This window comes from Suillus discolor (assembly GCF_016758755.1).
Source record: "Suillus discolor strain FC423 chromosome Unknown F5147scaffold_2, whole genome shotgun sequence".
In the NCBI taxonomy this organism is placed as follows: Eukaryota; Fungi; Basidiomycota; class Agaricomycetes; order Boletales; family Suillaceae; genus Suillus; species Suillus discolor.
The window spans coordinates 989,624-1,011,322 of record NW_024541249.1 but is presented as its reverse complement, the minus strand read 5'-3'; the positions used below and the strand labels follow the sequence as shown (position 1 = coordinate 1,011,322).

The 21,699-nt window shown below is 47.2% G+C and overlaps 6 protein-coding genes across 6 annotated transcripts; 1 reads left to right on the top strand and 5 right to left on the bottom strand.

Annotated features, from left to right (window-relative positions):
• Positions 1-7,916: 7,916 nt before the first annotated feature.
• Positions 7,917-8,069, bottom strand: F5147DRAFT_527379 (uncharacterized protein; the record flags this gene model as incomplete). Its single annotated transcript, XM_041430023.1, has 1 exon — positions 7,917-8,069. A coding segment is annotated over one exon (153 nt), but the record flags the coding sequence as incomplete, so codon positions are not given.
• Positions 8,070-8,894: 825 nt separating this feature from the next.
• F5147DRAFT_524691 (uncharacterized protein) lies at positions 8,895-9,179 on the bottom strand (the record flags this gene model as incomplete). The annotated part of the gene is made up of 1 exon (XM_041429968.1): positions 8,895-9,179. A coding segment is annotated over one exon (285 nt), but the record flags the coding sequence as incomplete, so codon positions are not given.
• Positions 9,180-9,795: 616 nt separating this feature from the next.
• On the top strand, positions 9,796-9,969 carry F5147DRAFT_564277 (uncharacterized protein; the record flags this gene model as incomplete). The annotated part of the gene is made up of 1 exon (XM_041430715.1): positions 9,796-9,969. The coding sequence occupies one exon, from the start codon at positions 9,796-9,798 to the stop codon at positions 9,967-9,969; it is 174 nt and encodes a 57-aa protein (XP_041299638.1).
• Positions 9,970-15,767: 5,798 nt separating this feature from the next.
• On the bottom strand, positions 15,768-18,208 carry F5147DRAFT_647689 (uncharacterized protein; the record flags this gene model as incomplete). Its single annotated transcript, XM_041433223.1, has 8 exons — positions 15,768-15,813; positions 15,866-16,047; positions 16,082-16,432; positions 16,568-16,924; positions 16,977-17,140; positions 17,187-17,661; positions 17,709-17,861; positions 17,882-18,208. The coding sequence occupies 8 exons, from the start codon at positions 18,206-18,208 to the stop codon at positions 15,768-15,770; spliced, it is 2,055 nt and encodes a 684-aa protein (XP_041299637.1).
• Positions 18,209-19,162: 954 nt separating this feature from the next.
• On the bottom strand, positions 19,163-19,724 carry F5147DRAFT_523616 (uncharacterized protein; the record flags this gene model as incomplete). Its single annotated transcript, XM_041429952.1, has 3 exons — positions 19,163-19,276; positions 19,415-19,575; positions 19,625-19,724. Coding segments are annotated over 3 exons (375 nt in total), but the record flags the coding sequence as incomplete, so codon positions are not given.
• A 903-nt stretch (positions 19,725-20,627) lies between these two features.
• On the bottom strand, positions 20,628-21,377 carry F5147DRAFT_767279 (uncharacterized protein; the record flags this gene model as incomplete). The annotated part of the gene is made up of 1 exon (XM_041440862.1): positions 20,628-21,377. One exon carries the CDS (start codon positions 21,375-21,377, stop codon positions 20,628-20,630), a length of 750 nt encoding a protein of 249 aa, XP_041299635.1.
• Positions 21,378-21,699: the final 322 nt, after the last annotated feature.

Here is a 21,699-nt window from a genome sequence, read left to right as displayed (position 1 = left end):
ATGTGGTATGTTGTGACCGTGAGATTTGCATTATACATGCAAGTGGGTCGATGGGCTGGATGTCTTGGATGTCTTGGATGTCCTGGATATTCCAGGATCGAGATGTCCTCAGCTCCGAATGATGCTGCACGAATTTGGAAATTGAGATCGCATATGTTGATTTGATCATGGATAACAGTTGTGCAAGTGTGACCCACCCCTCAAAGATACTCACAGGCCTTGCAAGTAGCATGGAAGAGCACATGCACGCCGACGTCGCGAGCGTGATGAGTTAGTGCTTTCTACCAGCAAAAATATAGTGTGATATTCCTGATTCGCCGATAAACGCTGCTCGCCAGACAAGTCACAATTGGCAGAAGGTCGCAGTCACTGGCACTTGGAAAGCATGTTCAATTAAAGTTGAAAGTTCTTGCAAAAGCTTCCAAACTAAATACAAATAAACTGAACATATGTTCAACTGCCGATCTCAAGAGTTCTGACATCAGTGAAAATGGTGAACAACACCAGGTGAGTCCGAGAGACGATGTTAAATGCGAGTGTTCAAGAGCGCTTTATTACCCATGAAGCAGGGCATAATAGTACTCCAGGAACAACAACCACATCCACCAAGTCAGCAATGGGCTACATATTGTGCCATCAGCCACAACACCAATCAGCAAGCGGAAACATGACTCACTCTCCAGATGTACTCATGAACAGACTGAGCCTACCAATTGCACAATTTGTAACCTTGAGGCTATTAACATTGCAAGGTGCATGGGATGAGCAATAGGGTTGAATCATGGATGCAAAGCAAACTACTCATACTCACTGACCTTAAATCACAGTGAAAGTTACCGCAACAATCACTGTCAATATTGCAGGTCCCAAATTGGGGACTGCATGCAGTGACAGTCATACATGCTGCCAAAGCACTGGTGACGATGACGACGAAGGACAGATGCATGATTTATGCGAAGTGATAAAAGCTTTGCAAGAGGGACTCTGCATTACTCTGAGGTGGACAGTGCTTGCTTTTATATCCTGAAAATAGGGTTATGAGCAAAACTGGTGAGTTGGTTTGGCAGATCAGTTATGGCAGAACTTCATGGCAAAATATTTAGAAAAGCCTGTAGCTAACAAAGTACCAGAATGAACGGATAAACAATCCAGAATTCAAACATATGGAACTTAAGAAACACAACCCAAGTGACGGAATTGGCAAGGTTCTTTCGTGACCATTATGCCGGTCCCCAGAAGGTTGCTACAAAATCGAATGAGTAGTGACAGAATGAAGCTGAAGGAACATCATTTATCGTCTCCCATACATTCTCATTCTAAAGATCACGGCAGAAATGGATTACAAGAATTTCATATCCACCCCTATGGCATATGGGAGATCCCTGTTGTCATGGTATAGGCCAGATTGGTTATGAGCCCAAGACCCTTAGACTTGCCCCATTTCGTGCGGTCTGGATTGTTGTTAAACACTTTTGCGAACACTGAACAGATCAACCAATTAGTTTTATTGTAATTGTATTAACAAAAAGCCACCTGTTCTGAGGCTTTCTAATACAAGCTCTGTGATTTGGACGTTGTTATCTTTTCGGCCTAGCTTTCGCGTGTGTTAGCTTTGCTGTCGTGAGCGGCTTCTTAGCGCTCTGTCTCCAAATATATTAGCATGCTAACCTGTGAATAACATCTGTATCCAAGTCTGACCACTCCTCATCATGTCTACAGCACTCATCTTATGCGGGAGCTTTTATCTATAACGGCCTTATGACATTGGCCCAGGTGTTGCAGATGTTTGTGCTGGGAACACATTTGATCCTCAGTGGTTCGAGATTATGCCATAATATTTGCTAAGATCGTGGTAAGGTTTGACAAGCGAATATGCATGACATCCACTGCTTTCCAAGGTGGTGGAGATGCGTCTGGGTGTTCTGCCATTGGTCTATTAGAATAAAACAAGTTGTTCTTGTGTGGATCTGTAACACACAGATACTCTGCTCCAAGTAAGTAAGGGTGAATATAAGTATGAGTTAGGTATCTTACCTCAGATCGTGCACATGAAGGCAAACATCTGAGGTAACGGCTCAAATATGAGGCAGCTAAATAGATGCAATGCTCTTGTAAGTAGGTGAGACTAAGAACAAAGAGAAATGGCGCTGGCCATAGCAGACAATAGATTCAGTAGGTACAATAGAAGAAAGATATCATAAGAGCAAACAATGTAAAGTATGAGTCAACAAGAGAAACAAGAGCGCACATTGTTCTGTCATCGCTGGACGCAGCGCACGCTTGGCTAATTCCAACACTCCCCTTCAAGCTGTGCACAGTCCCAACTGCGAAGCGAAGTGTTTGACCTTGGGAGAAGGAAGGGCTTTCGTTAGAGTATCAGCGATCATGTCACCTGTAGGACAGAAGATCAGGCGAAGCTTTCCGTCTTCGATAACCCAGCGTATGAAGTGAAAACGAATATCGATATGTTTGGTGTGAGTGTGGTATTGGTGGTCCTTCATTAAGGCAATAGCAGACTGATTGTCAGAGAAGAGTGTGGTGGGTTCAGTGATGGGGTCAAATAGTTCTCCAATGAGCGAGCATAGCCATAGAGCCTCTTTCACTGCGTGAGTAGCAGCAATGTACTCGCTTTTGGTAGTGGAGAGCAAAACGATCTCTTGGTGCTTCGATGACCAAGACACTGCACTGCTGTCTATCAAGAAGGCATATCCTGAAACTGTGTGTCTATCTTCTGCCATGCTCCCATCAGCATCAGCAAAACCGGTGAGCGTCCCTTCCACTCCTCCATATGTCAAGTGCAAATTTCTTGTTCCAAGCAGGTACCTGTAAATTCGCCAAACAGCATCCCAGTGAGGCTGTCTGGGATTATGGGAGAAGCGGGAAACAGTGGTGATGGCGTATGAGATGTCAGGACGGGTTCCAAGGGATGTGTACATGAGTGAGCCTACTGCCTCACGATACGGGACATGGCACATGGCGGCGTATTTGACTCCAGTAGATGGTGACTGATCTGAGTGCAATTTGACATGAGGTTCCATAGGACAGGAGATGGGTTTGAGGTCCTCAAGGCCAAAACGACGGACAATAGAGTCAATATAGGATAGCTGGGAAAGGGAAATGGTGCGGTGGTCGCGGTTTCGGGTCACTTCGATTCTGAGAAGCCAATGCAGCTCACCAAGGTCAGTGATCTCAACGTGGCCACGGATTTCATTCTTCAACTGGGTGATAAGGTCCAGGGACGATGCAGCAATAGTACAATCATCAACGTGGACAATGATGATGATTTGCTCACCAGTCTTCAATTTCTTGAAGAAAATGGCTTGATCCACCTCGCACTGTGTGAATCCTAGCTTCTCCACAAGGATCTCTACTAACTTCTGGTACCAGCATCTCCCGCTTTGTTTAAGACTGTATAGCATTTTGCATAGACAGCAAACACGATGAGGAAATTCAGGTGAGGCAAAACCTGGTGGCTGCCACATGTAGATGATTTCATCTCTGGTTAACTCACCATTTAGGTAAGCACCTTTGATGTCGATTTGATGTATCTCTAAGTTGAGTCGTGCAGCTAGGGCCAGGACTGTTCTGATTGACGCCAACTTCGCAACTGGTGCGTATGTGTCGAAATAGTCGACTCCGGGAACTTGAGAGAATCCTTGTGCGACGAGATGGGCTTTGTGCCGGACGATGTTGCCAGCGGCGTCCTTCTTGGCTCTGAAGACCCACTTGGACCCTACTATATTGGCACCTGCAGGAGGGTCAACTAGTTCCCAGGTCCCAGCTGTTGCAAGTGTGGTGAGTTCTTCTCTGATACCTCCTTCCCACAGTGACCAATCTGGACATTGTTTAGCTTCTGCAAGGCTGGCTGGTTCAAGTGCCTCGGCTTCGGCGGTAAACTCGACAAGCGCTAGGGAAAGTTCGGCGACGTCATCGTCTTCCTCAAGAATCTCTATCAACTGCTCTGCCATTCCTTCGCTGGCGAAATTTGCTCCTTCTTCGGGTAATTGGATGCCCTTAGGAATAGGTCCGTTTGCATTGACTATATCAAGGATGCGCTGGCTGGGTTTTCTGACACGTTTTGCAGTTATTTCAAGTATCGGTGAGTTCGAATAGACGGGGATCTTAGATGGAGGGATGGTCTTTGGGGTTTGAGGAGCTGTTGCTGGTATGGAGGGTTGAGCAGTGGGTATCATTGCGTTTGGTGCAGTATCTTCTTCCTCCCCCTCACGAAATGCTGGCTCAACATCAGATTGATCCCAGTAGATGTTCCGTTCAATGGTGTAGAGACTGACATCTCTGTGGCCTCATAGAGAGCTAATTCTACAACGCCCTAATCACCTTCCAAACACAGCGCGACCCGTTGTAGGTATACAACACAGAGTGGGGCTATACAAAGATGGCTCCAAACTGATATCTTTATGTTGTGGTCTTGCACTGCCTATCTGCTATACTTGCAGACAAGTGCATTTGACCCAGGGGTCTGCGGTCTGGGAATAGTTTTGGGGGTCAGTGGGTAATGTGAGGTCAATAATCCGAGTGCGGGAAACAATGTCCGAAGGTATAATTACGATGTCCAATGCAAAAGCGTCGGGTCCGATGTTTTTCGGATTTCGGGTTATCGGGTTCGGGTTCAGGTTATCAGAAACTAATAGTAACACTATAGCGAGCGTCGGAAAAGCAAGCGATGTGCGCAATAATAACAATGATGGATATGGACAGTGAAGGAACGATGATATTCACAATGTCAACTAAGAACTACAAAATATTGGGTTTGACCCCTAAGCATCAGAGACGATTCTCCTCTACTCGGATGATGATGATGCTATGGGGAGTCCAATATTTAAGTAGATACGTAGAAATCCGGAACCCTATAGGCGAAAGTAGTAGCGCAATATTTCGGGTCCAATGTCCTATGTAATAAGACATGATGTACTGCGGACTATGGGAATACATGTAATAACGCGGTTGACAAATGTTAGCAATGTGAAAACAAGTAACTATGCACCTAGTGGGGCTAGCGCAATGAGACTGGACATAGGTAGGATGAGTGTGCGCGATATCCGATCAGCTGATGTGAAACCCGATGCGAAACCCGATGTCCGATGTCCGATGTCCGATGTTTTCGGGTTTGGTACATATTGAGTCGGATATGATAGGGAATGATTTGGGCAATAATTAGCATTCAACATGCATCGGAAAATAGACCTCTTCGAGGCCACAAGGACTCCAAGTCCTACACCATATCTCATTTCTGTGCCCTTGGTGCTTCGTCGGCCGCTCATGCATACAGGCGCTTAGGTCATGCATCGGCGCATGTATCCTCGGTTCCGTCGCCTGTCCTCCATCCATCCATTCCACGTCCGTTCGGTTTGTCGGTGCGTATTCCTATCTTATTCTCATGTATTCTGACATATCTCCGGCGCTTGCGCACACAATTCCGTATGTTTCGTCACGGACCCTTATTTACATATCATCACGTACTCGCTTCACTTTCCGGCTCGCTTTAGTGCTTGACAGCGCTTAATGCTACTTAGAATATATATACTCATGCCTCTATGTATAATGATCATCATCTTCTTCCCGCACAAACATTGGACTCTAAGTCTAAATCTCTGTCGTATCCGCCGACCGACACTAAGCGCCAGAGCCGACACGAGCGCCAGTCCTCATATTCATATATACGAACATCGTCTTACTTGTCTCCCGACTCACTCAAAAGTCGCTGCGCTCCACCACCCGCACACGCGCTTCGCTCTCACTTAGCACGCGTCATTGTACTTGTCGCTCAGTAGCGCTCCGTAGCGCTTTCACTTATCGCGCTTCACTCATCATCGCGTGCCTCACCAGGCTTATCCAACAGTCCGGTTCAGTGTTTCCCTCCACTATTATATATAGAGGAACCTTCTCAGTAGCAATCCCCTTGGGCCGACATTAGATTCGTGCACAGAGGACCATCTGAGTATATTTCATACCACCCACTTCTTACCATTCTACATTCCTCACCTACAACGGTTACGGAACATTTTGAGGGCCAGTATACTCTACATCCGTTACCGCTAGCATCGTCAACTCCGATCCAGCGACCTTCTTTAATGCGGCCACCTAGCTTGGTGCCAGCTTCAATATGCACCCATACTCTAGATCCCCAGGGGCGCACATTGTGCAGGTCTGGTTTCTTCCCTGTGGCAGCTTCAAGGGGTGTAGCGCCGTCAAGAGCTTTGGTAGGTGTCCTGTTCTTTAACCATACAGCATGACGCACGGCCTCTCCCCAGAGGACACGTGGCAGGCCACTCTTGTGTAACATGGCGCGCACCTTTTCCAGCAAGGTACAATTTAGATGTTCAGCCACTCCGTTGTGCTGCAGAGTGTCATGCACAGTAAGTTTTTGTTCAGTACCTGCTGACTTGAGGTGCTGAATGAAAACCTTTCCCAGATATTCGCCTCCACGATCCGAATGCAAAACTTTCATGTGGGCATTGTTCTGGGTCTTGCACCAGGACTCAAAGTCCTTGTATGCGCCGAAAGCTTCACTTTTCTGGCATAAAAGGTGCAGGTAAGTGAGCCTTGTCTTGTCGTCTGTGAAACTGATATAGTAACGGCGTCCACCGATGGTGGGAACAGGTGCTGGTCCCCACAAGTTGGTGTGGACCTCCCCTGCGAAGTCCTTGGAGCACTCCCCCTCATGTACTTTGATGATAGGTTTGCGTGTGGCCTTTGCGTAAACGCAGGATTCACAGAAAGTCAGCTCACCGGAGGACAAGTCTACCTTGATACCTGTGACCATGCCTTTTTCTGCCAGGTGCCATGCCACAACAGGTGAGATGTGTCCCATCCGTCGATGAAGCTCCATGATGGTGATGGTTTCTATTGCAGAATTCGCACTTTCTGGACTTAGTGGATGGACTACATGATATAGCCCATGGTCAGATCTAGGGATCTGCCCTATGACATTCTCTGTCAGATCACGGATGGTGCAAATTTCATCAGTGAAAGTTGTTGAGTAACCGAGTTCATCAAGGCGGCCAATTGATACCAGAGTGTAACCCACTTCGGGCGAGTAGAGTACTTCAGTTAGTCTAAGTTTCGTGGTATCCACACCATTCAGTGTAGGTTTACAACTCAGAGTGGTGCTATGGGCTCCAAACTGATATCTTTATGTTGTAGGTCGTGCACTGCCTATCTGCTATACTTGCGAAACAAGTGCATTCGACCCTAAAGGGGAAGCTAGTGCAGCAAAGGTCTAGAAATGGATGCAGAAGGCGCCGCTTGTCGGCCGATGCGAAGCGCAGGAAAGCGTCGGGTGCGCGCGCGTAGCGTGGGAATGTAGCGGCGGCCGAAGGCGCGGGAAAGACACGGCTGCGAAGCGGCCAATGTGCGAGGGTTTTGGATGATAATAGAGATGAAGGACAATAGAAATAGATGTAGAGCAAGTTGATAACTGATACGATGCGAGCGGTAAATGGATACTGATTACCAATAGCTACTAACTGTAGGCTAATGGGAGTTGCTACTGGAACATCCGGAAAACAAGCTACTGAATGGTATGTACTGCTAGTGCTTAAGTATAGCGCTAAGCGCTGTCACGCGGAACTGAGCCGATGTGCTACCGAGCCAACATGCTACTGAGCTATGTATGTAAAGCTATATGTAATAAAGGTGGTCCGATGCGAAAATGGTCTGATATGTAAATATAATTATGAAACAATGTACCATTGGGTTGGTTTTGGACTATGGATGGGTGCGGAATGTCGGCCGATGAAGTGCGAGAAAAGCGGCCGCTAAGCGCGGCTGTGCGCGCGCGGGGGAATGTTGCGGCCATCGTGGGAAAGTAGCGCTTCGTGTAGGAAAGTAATAGGGTGCTGAGGGATACCACAAAAATAGCCTCTACGAGGCTACAAGGACTCCAAGTCCTACATCGGTACCTTGATGACTAATTCTCCGATACCAGTTGCGCTGAAGTGTTGCTTATTTGCAGCGGCAAAATGTTTGGGTGAAATGTCGAAGAGAGTTTCAAACTGGTCATGGTAGGGCGATATGTGGCGGGTGGATCCGGAGTCGTACAACTTGATGGATGGTACGTCGACTGCGGTTTGGCTGACATATGCAGCTGTTTCATTGTGAGTTTCGACACTGAACATCTCAGGAATAGCTTCTTCCGTGCCCCAGTCACTGTCTGGGCATGACAGGTCGTCTCCATCAACCTCGGAGAACCAATCTGTGTCACTATCGGCGAAAGTGTCACATTTGACAGTATCGTCGTCAGAGGACAATGTGAGGAGGTCAGGGATGTCATCATCTGACTCGTTGACAGTGTCGAGGGAGAATACTCCTTCATCTTCTGAGTCCACTTCTGCAGTGGCATGAGCTGATCCTCTTGCAGCAGAGTTACTGGTGGTGCATTCTGCCGATTTGTCTGGGTGGGGGCATTGGAGCTTGAAGTGCTCATGAGACCCGCAGTTCCAGCATGGAGGTCGCGGCCTTCCCTGCCTATTTGCATGGGATCCACGGCCTCTGAAATGCCCACCACCCCGTCCATGTGGGGACGCATCTACAGCAGCCATGGCTTCATTGCCACTATTTGACCTAGCATTTCCGTGGTTGCGAGTGGATCGACCATCTCGACTGTTCCACCTTTCAGATTCCTTGATAATAAGAGAAATGAGGATGTTGGGGTCGATTGTTTTGGTGGTGCTGTAGAGTCAGGCAGTTGCGAGTTGCCCAGACGCAAAGATGGCGAGATGGTTTGGAAGTGATTGAATAATGGTAGGACAGTAATCTTTTTCCTCAATGTTGACGCCGACTGCAGATAGTTTGTCTCGTTTTGCACGTAGTTCATCCAGGAACTGACGCACATCACTTCCGACAGTACATTTTGATTCAAGGAACTTGGTACAAAGGTCCATTTGCACATATGCGCCTTTTTCTGTGTACTCACGAATGATCTCAGCCCACATGGTCGCAACATTGGCAAGGGTACGAATGCAAAGAGCCGTGGAATCGGGGATCCATTGTGTGAGTAGGTGCTTTGCAAGGTTCTCGTTCTTTTGCCATTTTTCAGCAGTAACAGTTTCTGCAGCAGTTATGGGCGAAGCAAGATGGGGGCAAGAACTGTCAAAATACTTCCATAACTCTTTGGCCTCAACAGCGACTTGGAAACGCAACGAGAAAATGGCCCAGTTTGTACATCTAGTTTGGGTACGTTCGACGGGAGGGTGTCCGTTGTGACGGGAACAGCAGTGGACATCGCGAAAAGCAGCGTTTAGCAGGGGTGAGATGGTTTTCTGAGGTTCTTCAAAGCTCAGGGCTCATAACCTATTAGAATAAAACAAGTTGTTCTTGCGTGGATCTGTAACACACAGATACTCTCAGATCATGCACGCAAAGGCAAACATCTGTATATTCACCTGTAACACACAGATACTCTGCTCCAAGTAAGTAAGGGTGAATATAAGTATAAGTTAGGTATCTTACCTCAGATCATGCACGTGAAGGCAAACATCTGAGGTAACGGCTCGAATACAAGGCAGCTAAATAGATGCAACACTCTTGTAAGTAGGTGAGACTAAGAACAAAGAGAAATGGCGCTGGCCATAGCAGACAATAGATTCAGTAGGTACAATAGAAGAAAGATATCATAAGAGCAAACAATGTAAAGTACGAGTCAACAAGAGAAACAAGAGCACACATTGTTCTGTCGTCGCTGGATGCAGCGCACACTTGGCTAATTCCAACATGGTCCCCATGCAACGGACATTTCATATTATGATTGGAGGCTGCGAAGAAGTTGTGACACGGATGCAACTGCCATTAACACCAGCATATGCATTTACGGACTACCGATCGCAAGGTCAAACAATCAGTAACACAATTGTTGATAGCGCACAACCACCAAGTGGAGAACTTACACCATTTAATGTGTATGTTGTGTTGTTGCGAGGGCATGGAGGAGAAAACATCTGTCTTCTTTGAGACTTCGATAAAAAGTTTGTCACCACTCATCCTAACAAGTACCTCAGGCTGGAAGACAGGCATTTATTGGAACTGGACGAGGTAACAGAGAGGTGGTGGGAACAAAGGAGGAAACTTATTTCGTAAGAAATGTTATTTGTAAGGCTGAGTGTTACAGGCATCTGTAACATCTACAAGAGCCCCAGCTCTGCCTACACCTGCCCCCGCTCTGCTAGACTCCCCGCGCGGCAGTGCGCCGCCCGCGCCTAGAAAGACAGTGGTCTGGACCGCTGTGACCCCGCCCCTGGCGCCATGACCCGCCCCCGGCCTAGATGGCCTTGTACCTGATCCATGAAGGATGTACGCCTCATGGTCACCCTAGATCAGCGCATGCATACCGCATGTCGCTTCATGAAGATCCAGAGCGCCTCCTGCGCTTCCTGTACCTATGCGCAGCTGCCCTTGGCGCAGCATGCTTGATCAGAGGTTAAGCCTCATGTATCTTATCTGAACCTCATGTCTGGCTATCATAGATTCACGATATACTATTGATTACAGACTGAGCTAGAGTACTTGTAGTACTTCCCTATAAGTAGACACAGATTATTGTACTTAGACTTTACTTTAATCTACTAGGTTCATCCCCAGAACTTGCTCATCTAAGCCTACCAGCTTCCTTGTGTGAGACCGCACTTCTAAGTCACCCCCTTACGACTTAGCATGTATCCGCTAGCCCTGCATCTCAATGAGCGCTGCCTTACCGAGATCGCCGGAGGAATCCTTGACGTTCCGTCAAGGCTAGAACCACCCTCAGCTTCAGTAGACTCACTCGAGTCGTCGCTGAGAAGACCTATCCTAGTTCGCACACGCCGACCGACGGTCAGCGTAACACTGAGTATGAGTTTGAAGGGGATTGAGAACAAAAGGGAGCAAGAAACTGATTCAAGAAGGTTATGAGACGAGTGAGGCTAGTGACGATTCGAAGAAGGCAAGGAACAGATCGATGTAGACAGGAGGTGTATAGGGTGAGACACAATGATGAGAAAGAAAACGCTCTCCATCGACGAAAGCCTCAACTTCAAGGGACAATGAGAGGAGATCTGCTAGGTGAACCATCGAAACTGTTATTAATTCGGCTCATCATCAAGGTGTCGGTAATAGCCTTCCCACATGTTGGGCAAGTTATGTGTTCAATGTGTGATGTGGAAGGTGCCGAGCTCGAGCTTCCATTTGAGAATAACCGAAGGGGTGTTGTGGCATCAATATGACTTGGAAGTCCATTTAGTGATGAGGACATTGAACCTGCATAAGCAGAGTGTAGTTTGTTGAGGCGAGAGCATGTCAAATGATAGACTGTGGAGGTTTAGGACTGCATTGGAGTGTATAGATCGGGATGACTCTGCTGCGCGAAAGAAGGAATGATGTGTCATGATCACCAGGCACCTCTGAGATGCCATCAGTTGCCAATAACCATCCATGTTCAATTAATTGTACCTGGATCCTGTGTGCCAGGAGCACATTGACTGGCGCAACATCCTCTCCCCGAACACAGTCCCATGGATCTGCACAACAGTTCGATCCGAGGGCTGAGGCTGCGATGCACAGTAGTGAGGATGGCTGGGAGTGTGGCGATAGCTTGGGGCTGCCGTTTCCAAAGACAGGTTTGCGCAGAGCACAGGGAAGCGGTGCCATTTGTAAGGCTGGTGTTTGAGTTCGGAAGGGGTCCAATGTATGGAACGAGACGAGACAAAGATGTTTGAACTTTTGCGATGTTTGGAGGAACTCTGTTAATTCGACGACGAGTACATGAATACAGATGGTTTATATACATACGAGCGTGAAAGGGATAGCTGAGTGACTCAATACATGGTACAATGTGTAGCAAACGAACATAAAAGATGAAAGAATGTATCCGCATGTCTCGGATATGAAGAGCGAAGCTCTTCACATCGATGAGACACACAGACTGCGTTAGCATTCATTTGAAGGTTTAGTCAGAGTGCAGGGGATATAGTATCCTTACACATTACAGGATGACAACAGAGCTGATGGGAAAGACTGCGAATCACAAAAAAGAAAAAAGCACTTAAACTGCTTTGCCAGTTCAGGGTTCAAAGCAACTCTGGACGCCCTGGCCAGGTCTGCATTTACACTGGGATCAGCTCAGGGTTCGAAGCAACTTCGGACGCCCTGGCCAGCCCAGGCAAAAAGAGAAGATGTATAACTAGCAATACAGTGGGATGAGTTACAGAACAAAGCATGATAAACCAAAGAACACGATCACATGACCTGCCCTGCGGGCAGTCTGTCAAAGGCTCCACCTAACCTTTTTGCCCTCCGGTGCACCAAAGAGAGTTCCCCGACTCCCATGTTAGTGGAGGAGGGCTCTTGTCGAACTCAAACATGTTCCCATCTCTTAAATCCTCTGCCGACTCTACCCACTTCGCTCGGCCTTCGGGCTTTGGTCACATAGACACCGCTAATTAGTCAGCTTACATACAAGGCAAACAATGGCCAGCCCTGAGCAAATTTTACTGCATTGACTAACTGCCCATCCCAACTCCAAATCACTTTCTCCATGTCTAGTGCTGGCCCCAGAGCTACTGCCATGTGCACAAACCTGGGTATGCGAGACAGTGAAGAGCCAGTCTGAGACCCACCAATTTCTGTAACCTAACTCAGAACTGGTGCGAGTCCTCTGGTTACCCAAACCATCGAACTTGCTCTTTGATACTCGCCCCATATCTCTCCTCTCTACCCACAGTTGATCACTTCTGCCTCAGGTGGAGGCAGCTCTGGTTCTACTTGCGCCTGCCTCAGGTGGGTGCTTGTATGTCCATGTTTTTTACTCCCTTTCCAGTCTCCAACTACCCGACCTTATTCCTGCCTCGACGCTGCTATCATTCTCGTCTGCTTTTCCCCTAGTATTGTGTGCTGCTCTCGCGTCTCAAACATTTTCTCTTTGCAACGTTGCGCTTTTTGCCTTTAAAGGCAAATATGTGCGCCACAGAAAAGCAATTGTACTCAATGTCCATAGCACACCTGGTGCTTCAAAAGAAACATGCAGGATGTGTGAATTTGCTACGACGCAATCGCTATTCATTCACCTCAGGGGTTTAATTTTACCCCGCAGATCATTTACAACAACCGCTTCTCTCCTCCCAAACATTATCACAAGATGCCTGCTGCAGGACGCAACATGGTACGTTACCAGCCTACCTCGCATCATGTGTCTTGTACTGATGACACTTTCTCTACAGACAACCGTTGACTGCCATGTCTGCCACAAGACCATAAGCCGCAAGGCTGATCTTCCTAGACACATGCATATGCACGATGAACACAAGGAGGTTCTGTACGTACTCGTACCCTATTGTACCAAATGGTTTCTGACCCATTTGCTATCTTGATCAGTATGCACATGTCCATTCCCTGACTGCAATTACAAGACCTTCCAAAAGTCCAATGTGCAGATGCACATCACGACCCACACCTGTGAACGCTCGAAGACGTGCCCCCACCCTGGGTGTGCACTTGAAACTACATTGTAATACTATGAAGACTTGACCGTGAGATATGTCAATGGCATTTTTCGTCCCAGGATGAAAACTGCCGTAATTGGTCGTAAACTAACCCCACCCACACCCGTGAACGCTCGAAGATGTGCCCCTACCCTGGGTGTGCACTTGCCACTACCGATCCAGCAAGCTTGACGCGTCACCGCAAGCACCTACATAGCTACAAACCCAAGGCGTGTTGCGATCTTGGAGGCAAAGTTGCTCGACAGTCCGCCACCGCACCTTACCCATCCACTTGGTTTATGAAGCCCAAGGAAGATATTCCTGCATCGCTGGATCTGAATGACCTCACATTTCCCAAGCTGCGATGGGTGACATGTTTTATCACTGGAATGAGCTGTTCAGCTCTGGACTTGAGGCGATACACAAAGCGCGGCTTGGAAGCTAGTGCGGATGCCAATGTTCAGGTGTAACATGTCCATCCTTCCCTTTGTTCTCTCACCCCATGCGTCGCTCCTGAATTTTGAATATCTCTCATGTTGAATGTCGTCTTGTCTCCCCTGATTTAAACTAATTAGACCTTTGGGCATCCTGACCATCAGTAGTGACCCTCTCACTCTCCGCTTTCGGACCACAGCTATTATTCTTGTCTGCTTCTCCCCTACTATCGCGTGCTGCTCTTGCATCTCCGACATTTTATCTTTGCAACCTTACCGCAGTCTGGCAAGTCCAGTAGTGGGCCACTGCAGGTTCTCAGACTAGGGATGCGGGCCCTCCACCAACGTACGGTAAGCTGCTCATGCTGCTGCCAATTCTTTATCTGACATGTTGATTTCATACAGACACAGTCTTTGTAGATGCCACAAGCTCAGATACCTGGATCAAGGCCAACATACGAGTAAGGTGGGAAGAGCTCAAACATGGACAATCACAAAACGAAACAAAGTTTCTCTTCACACGATGTACTAGTACTATAATGTGTCTGTGATTTTTTTGGTCGTTTTCTATGGGGTCCCAGTCAAGACTCAGCATTTTCAGTGGCTCTTTCGATCTTCACTCAACTGCGTTTACAAATTTGTTTGTTGGCTGCGCTGAAGCACTGACATCTCTTGCATGAAATATGTGAAATGGCCAAATAAAATCATTACTGAGCAGGGCTACTGCCTACTCTGATGATCATGATATCTGCCAGGACGACATCTCAGATCTTACTGTGGTGGTTGATATGTATGCAGCAATTGTGACTTGGCGAGGAAAATGTGGACTCGAGATCATCATTGGGTGCAGATCATGAGTGAGTAGTTGCATACTTCAAAGACAGTCGTTCAGCAACATTGCAGCATCACAAGCAGTTTCATTGATCGAAGCTGCTTCAACCAATGGAACTCCGGATCTTGTTAAACTCGCCTGTGGTGTTTGCAGTCACTCCACATGTCAATTCCTCCCATTGATTTGATCCCTGATAAGCCATGTCCCATTCCAAAATCTTCCTTGGCAAATATTTGTGGTGGCGCCAATACTGACCCGTCAACTTCCATTGTCATCGTGATATGTTTTTGAGAGCTATCTGCTGTCTGAGGTATAAGTGGTTGAGCTTTACGGTTCAGGTCCTGGTGTTGACTCCGATGTTCAGCGTGTCAAGAGAGGAGAAAGCCGCTAAGTACCCATCAGTCTGTCAGACTGTTGGCATATAGGTTACTGCATATCTTCTTGACCTGTGTCTAGATAGATTGTGATCTATTCATACATGTGCTTGGCATGTTGCTCACCATATTTATGTCAGTCATGATTCGGATGCTATGACTTATTCACAAGATATGTCGCCGACCTCCAGACTACGCTGACCACCGCCGACCTCATGCTCTCTCAGATGACTGCCGCAGATTCTGATTTCAGTGGAAAGGACTTGATGACAATCATCAGTAAATTCCCGCACCTTGGACAGACCCACACAGAACTAGACAGCATTCCAGATATACAGCTTAGTCCCTACTACCTAGCTCACTACAGCAGCACTTTCTTTGTCAATATCTGTACACACACTCACAGACCCACCAGTACATACTTCAATAGTATCATTTTGATCTGCATGTATTTGTACAGACACTCACAGATTGTTACCGAAACAACTTTTCTGTACTGTTTATTGAACCTCTGTCTAAGAATAGGCACAGGCAACAATATATTGAATCACATGATGCAAAACATGACTAAACAACGACGAAAAAAATGGAAAAAAAAGATATACGATGATAGTATGCACAGTAACTACAATGCTCAATCAAGCTGGATGCACAGATGTCAACGCTTTGATGGGTCAATGCCGTCGAGCTTACAGGACTCTTCCCTTTGAGAAATTTGTCAGTGTGGAACATTGTAGAAAGGGTCCCAAGACTCACCATCCAGCTTCAGCCCATGCACGAAGTTGCTGCACCAGCCTGGGACCGTGATAAGGGTCTTCCATGACGGTTCGGAGAAGCTCAAGCATTGTTTTGTAAATGGGTTCGTACTCCTTGGCAATGAACTTTGGGAAAGATTTTCTGTTTCCGTTTTTCACCAGGCCATTGAAGATGCAATTGAACTGAAAAAAAAGCGTCAGCACATCAGCAGCACACCAACATCAAGGAAAATACTACTGTGCAGACGAGAGCTAAGCAAGTCAATGGTATCTCCTTCTTAAATATATCGGGCCACCTACGAGCAATGCGATAGGATCCAGTGTAGAGGAAAAGTATAGTGACCTCGCGAAGCCCAGGATGAGCAAAGTTCCTGGTCTTCCCCAACTCATCCACTCCGTTATGAAGAAACATGGAATTTTCTAGTAAATTTGTAGCGGCCTCTTCAATCCAGGCTGCATGCTCTTGAACGGGGATGGTGGCTGGGGGAACAAGGTTGTATGCAGAAGGTGCGATGGCAATGGCGATCTTTTTGAGGTTGGAACACCATGTTGCCAAATCATCATACAGCTAGAAAAGACATAAGAATTAGGCACATAATGAGAGAGATACGCACCAGTCTCACCATGTCAGCCTTGTGAGCGGGCCACACATCTGGTAAATGCCCTGAGTTAGCATAATATCTCAAAGAAAATGACAACATACCGGGTTCGATTTGTCCACCATTTTGAGCCAGCTCATGAGGGACGCTGAAAGAGATTCCGTGATAGATATCAGCAGATCCTCAACCAGCTTCGGGAAAGGGTTTTCCAATGCTTGCTGCGCACGACACTCCCCCTTGGCATTCTCGAGGAAACTTTTCCAGCGAGGACCATACCAGCCCAGTTGGGTGGCATTAGGCCCCTCAACCTCCTTGGACTTTACTGAAGCTTTAGCTGCCTGTAAGTTTACCTTTGAGTCGGTGGTGGTTGTCTCAGCAACTCGGAGAAGGTCTAAGAGTTCAGGATCAGGCATCTGGGGACGACCATTCTTCTCATGATAAAACTTTAAGACATCATCTGGCTTGAAAAGAAAAGAAAAATTAGCGTGCTCCAATTAACTGCCGGGCTTATACCTCAGGAATACTTCTGACATCTGTACTATCGCTCGAGTAGCTGTTGACTGCCAAATTTTTCTCAGCCACTTGGTCATCTTCATCATGCGAATATTGAAATTCAAAATCTGGTGGAAGAGCGGACACCACCTGAGGTTGGGATGGTCGCTCTTCCCCAGAAAAACCTAGCACTTGTCAGTGAGGCCACAAATGGCAATGGCAAGAACTTACCAGGGTGTGTGCTATGACGCCCACCGACCGCCCCCCAACCGATTTGCTGGTCTTCGCTATCTTTGTCAGATGAACTCTCACCCTCACTAATGTTAGAACTTTCAGATTCTGTACTTTGTGATCCAGTCGGCCGGAGGGCAGGGTCCAAACTCTGGTAAAAGTGGATGCCTGCCGCAGTGATTGGAGTCGTCGTCCTCAAGAGTGCCGTCTGCGATGAATCTTCACCACTAATAAGATGACTGCCAGAAGCATCAGGAACAATACCAGGAAGCTGACTTTGGGAAGCATTGGAAGTGGACAAAACGTGCTTCACTTTAGCTGCAGCCACAAATGAGTTGTTCAAGGCCTGAAGGTCAGGTTCCGTGCCAGGGGGGACAATGGGTGGAGAAAATCCAAACCGTCCGCCATCTTCGCATTGTATGAAAGCGGGCTGACTCTTCACTGTCTCCATGCTAGGATGAGGAGGAACAATGGCCTGTAAAATGTCAAATTAAACAGTAATAGGCCATGCCAAAAACTCACCTTTGCTTTCGGCTGCGCTCTGGGAATCTTGGCATTTGGAATCGTAGTGTTGGGAGTTGTAGCATTGGGAGTTGTGGCATTGGGAATCGGTTGCTCTGAGATGTGATATGGGGGAGGGGGCTGCTTTTTCTGCTGGATGATTAGTGCAGTTACCTACAATTAAAGAAATCTACCTTTGAATGACTTCCGCAACCCTTGCGGGGCGGTTCTGGAGCAACAGGGTTTACAGGAACAGTCAAATCAAAAGAGTTAGAGCCCTTAGGCTGGCTAGCCTGTGCTGGAGCATCCAAGATGGCATCTAATCGCTCTAGTTGAGCATTCCTGCCTCCCTTCCCCATGCCTGGATGTCCTGAACGTCGAGGATGTTGAGAGTCATCCATGTCGGGAGCCATCACCGAAGGTACCTCATGCTGAGCCCGCGATCTCTTTGGCTTGAGGGCCTTGAGGTCATTTTCGACAGCTTTGCGCTTGGCCCGCTTTTTCTTCGGGCTATCAGGCATGACTGTTGAACACGAATTGGGCCCCAAAGTGCAATACACGAAGACTCACCTTTTTAAGTCCTGGCTGCCAAGAGCAGACATGAGATAATGAATGCATCCTTCTGTCCCTCGATGTGATCCGGGAGGGAGGAGAAAATAAAACAAGCTAAAGTCCTTGTGTACGACGGTGAGTAATAAGCAGTGAGAAAATTACTTTCCTTTGCGTACTTCATACGTCCTTTCTCCTCCAAGTTCCGGGTTACTTCGTTAGATGTGTGTTGGTTTGAATAAGAGTTTAGACCTGAGGTGGGAATCAAGTCGGCTGGCCATACTATAATTGGATTAGTAATGTATAGTACTATAGTCATTATGAAACCCAAATGAAGAAATTGTAAATTATCGCGCGCCTTGTACATACTACAGTCTACGAGTGAGAATATATATTCTACATTAAGTAGTTCTGTTGTGCTTAGGCTGCGGTATATTAGGTTCCATCGTCCAGATCTGACCCCCATGTGTTACATCCCGAACTGCGATCAGTCCGGGTTGGTCTACTAGTACATCATTGCTGCCAGTCATGTCTGTAAGCTTTTGCTTTGAACTTTCGCCACTGGCTGCAGGACCTGTAGTAGCAACAGGAAGCTCAGGCGTTGGGAGTCCCTTGAGAACCTTCCATGTGAACAGAATCTCAGGAGAAAGCTCCTTCGGAAGTTTGGCGAGGTGCTTATCCAACAAATCAAGCACCTCCTGGAAAGTTATTGCATGTGACGGCCCTTTACTCCTGATCAACTCGTACCATTCCACCGCAAGCAGGACCAGGTTTTTGAAATAGGGGTGGAATTGCTCCTCGAACTTGTGCGCGTGCGGATGGTAGAAGAATGTAGTCTTCTCGTTGTTGCAGTCCTTGAATGCGGTGGCGGACCATTTATGAAGTAGCCAATCGTGGCTTTTATCAAGCACACGCTTAACGCCGAGGGGACCCCTGTATCCAATACAGATCCATATGAAGACATAGAAGACTGATTCAAGATCATCTTCATAGCGGTGTATGATGAGACAAGCTGGAATTGCATGCGAATTTGAGGCATGCTTGAAGCTGCAATCAGGCATTGCAATACCACTAACAGCCTTGGAGAGCTGGAACAGGAGTGACCGCGACATGAAAGGTATTGTGCCCTAATTGTTGTTGTCAATACTTGAATACATGCTTAAGAAAGTAGAGCTCACCGTCCCGCCTCTAGCATATTTTTGACCTTGGTCAATATACACGGCGAACTCCCAATCAATTAAAGTTCCGTGCGGTCCTTCACCGTCATCCTCAATCATTGAGTTATTTAGACTACAATTGCGATGAAGAATGCCCTTCTCTTCTACTGCTATCTTTTGAACTGAAAAATCGGGTCAGTTAAAGACAGAGGGTATTGAATATGTACATACTTTTGATGATATCCCGAATAGCCCCCAGTAACTCTGCTTTCGTCCGGAACATGTGTAAAGGTTGTGCACGAGGCTTCAACACCAAATGAACATGCGTACGGACAACATTTCAAATACTTTTCAACAGCTTATAGCGATAAAGCTTCGTTTCATCGACCTCCCCAGGCCTGATCTCGACAAGCCAATGTTCAATGAGTTGTGGGACACCACGGACGTCTTGCATCACCTGCAGCATGCTGACCTCATTCAGGACATCCTCTTTACTCTCAAGAACCCAATGATCTTTAATAATATACTCTTCATTGTCCCTCCACACCAGATAGCAAATGGTACCATGACCAACGAGTCCTTGACTAGAAAATATCATTTCAAGGATGTCGTACGTGTGGTCGTTGACCAGGATTCGGCCAATTGGCTTAGTAGGAAGGGGAGCACAAAGAGGATCATTGGGGATATCTAGCTGACACATGGGACGAGGATCATCGGGGAGATCTTGCTGAGGAAGGTAGAGCGCGGGATCAATCTGGGGCAGGGGGAGGGGGGGGGTGCTTTCAAGGACGTCTTCTGTTTGGTGGAGAGAGTGGGAGGTGCCCTCAATGACACCTTCCATCATATCTGGTGCGGGTGACTTGTTTATACTGGGCCGAAGGAAAGTTGATCCATTTTCGAGTTGGACAGCTCGAAGTGTCTTCATAAAGATGGTGATCAAGGGATCATACCCCAGGCACTCCAGTTTACCGAAAACAAGGCATGAAAAGACGTGCAAGTAATCATTTGGGTGAGTGTCGATATTGATGGGAGGCGTCACAACGGCACCTGAGTGGTCGTACATATGGACTCGAAGCTCGCGATACCCTTTGGTTATGGACATAAATAGAATGAACCATCTCCAAGGCTGGCGTCTAAAGAGAAGGTATGCTTTGTTATCCAATGTATTTCCTATTGTCCCAGTAGCTGAGTATGGTTGCGATGTCAGCTTACAAACCGCCTTGATAGTATCCCATCAAGCTTCTACATCGTCCAACAACACAAGGTCAGGCTTTTGCGCGACTTCTTCATCTTTCACAGGGCGTGTAGCATTGCCCGCACTCCATAGGCGTGGCACAGGATTGGTTTCCTGGATAATCTTTGGCACCTTCTGGGCGAGCGCAAAACGTATAACATTGAAGAACATCATGAAGACTCCCTCGAATGGGGGCGATGGTGCAGACTCTTCTTCTTCTTCTTCTTCCAAGGGCAAGCTGTCACTCACTGGCAGGCTACCTCCAAGTCCACTTCCAGACTCCATGCTTGCTGGCATGGTGTCCTGCTCCTTCCCATCTCCAAGACTGCCATCACTGGTGAGCAACCATTGCTTGACCTGATCATGGTGTGATTTTGGGAGTGGCCAGTTCCATTGGCACTGATCTTTGTCATATAGGTAAATCAGGTTATTTTCGCCTGTTGTGGCAAACTTTCTGTGAAGTCTGTCATCCTGATAGCGAATTTTTTGTAATGGGACCTGTAGCTCTGTCACGTCTGGGAGTTCAAAGGTGAACGATTTAAAAATTTGCGACAGCATATAGCTGAGCTCCGGCAAGTCTGTAGTATTGTCATTTTGCTGTGACGGCGATTCATGCAAGATTAAGTGATTGAGCTCGAGAGCAGTGAGTTTGTCCAGTGTTGGTACATCATTGACAATGGGGGCCGACATCAGCGATGCGAGCTTCATCCCGTAGTCTATGGTTTTACCGTGTTCTAAATGTGGGGCCATGGCTGCGCGCTACTAGTAGAGAGAACAAAGATGCCATTTTACTATCACAGGTACTACCATCTACCTTCTACATGGTACTCATGCTTTTAGGCTATGAAAGTGTTGCTTATCAGGTATGAACTCAGCGAAATATTAAACTGACAGTGCAAAAAAAGTGTTTTTGTCCCAAAAATGGTTTAGCCAAAACTCTGTTGCATGTTCCATGCTATTGTAGGCAGTGAAACGCATGTCCGCAGTGGCGCCGAATCTAGGGACAAGATGGACAGGTGCTCTCAGCTGAGATACTGGTGTAGGGATTCATTTCTGGCTGGGCTTACAGAGA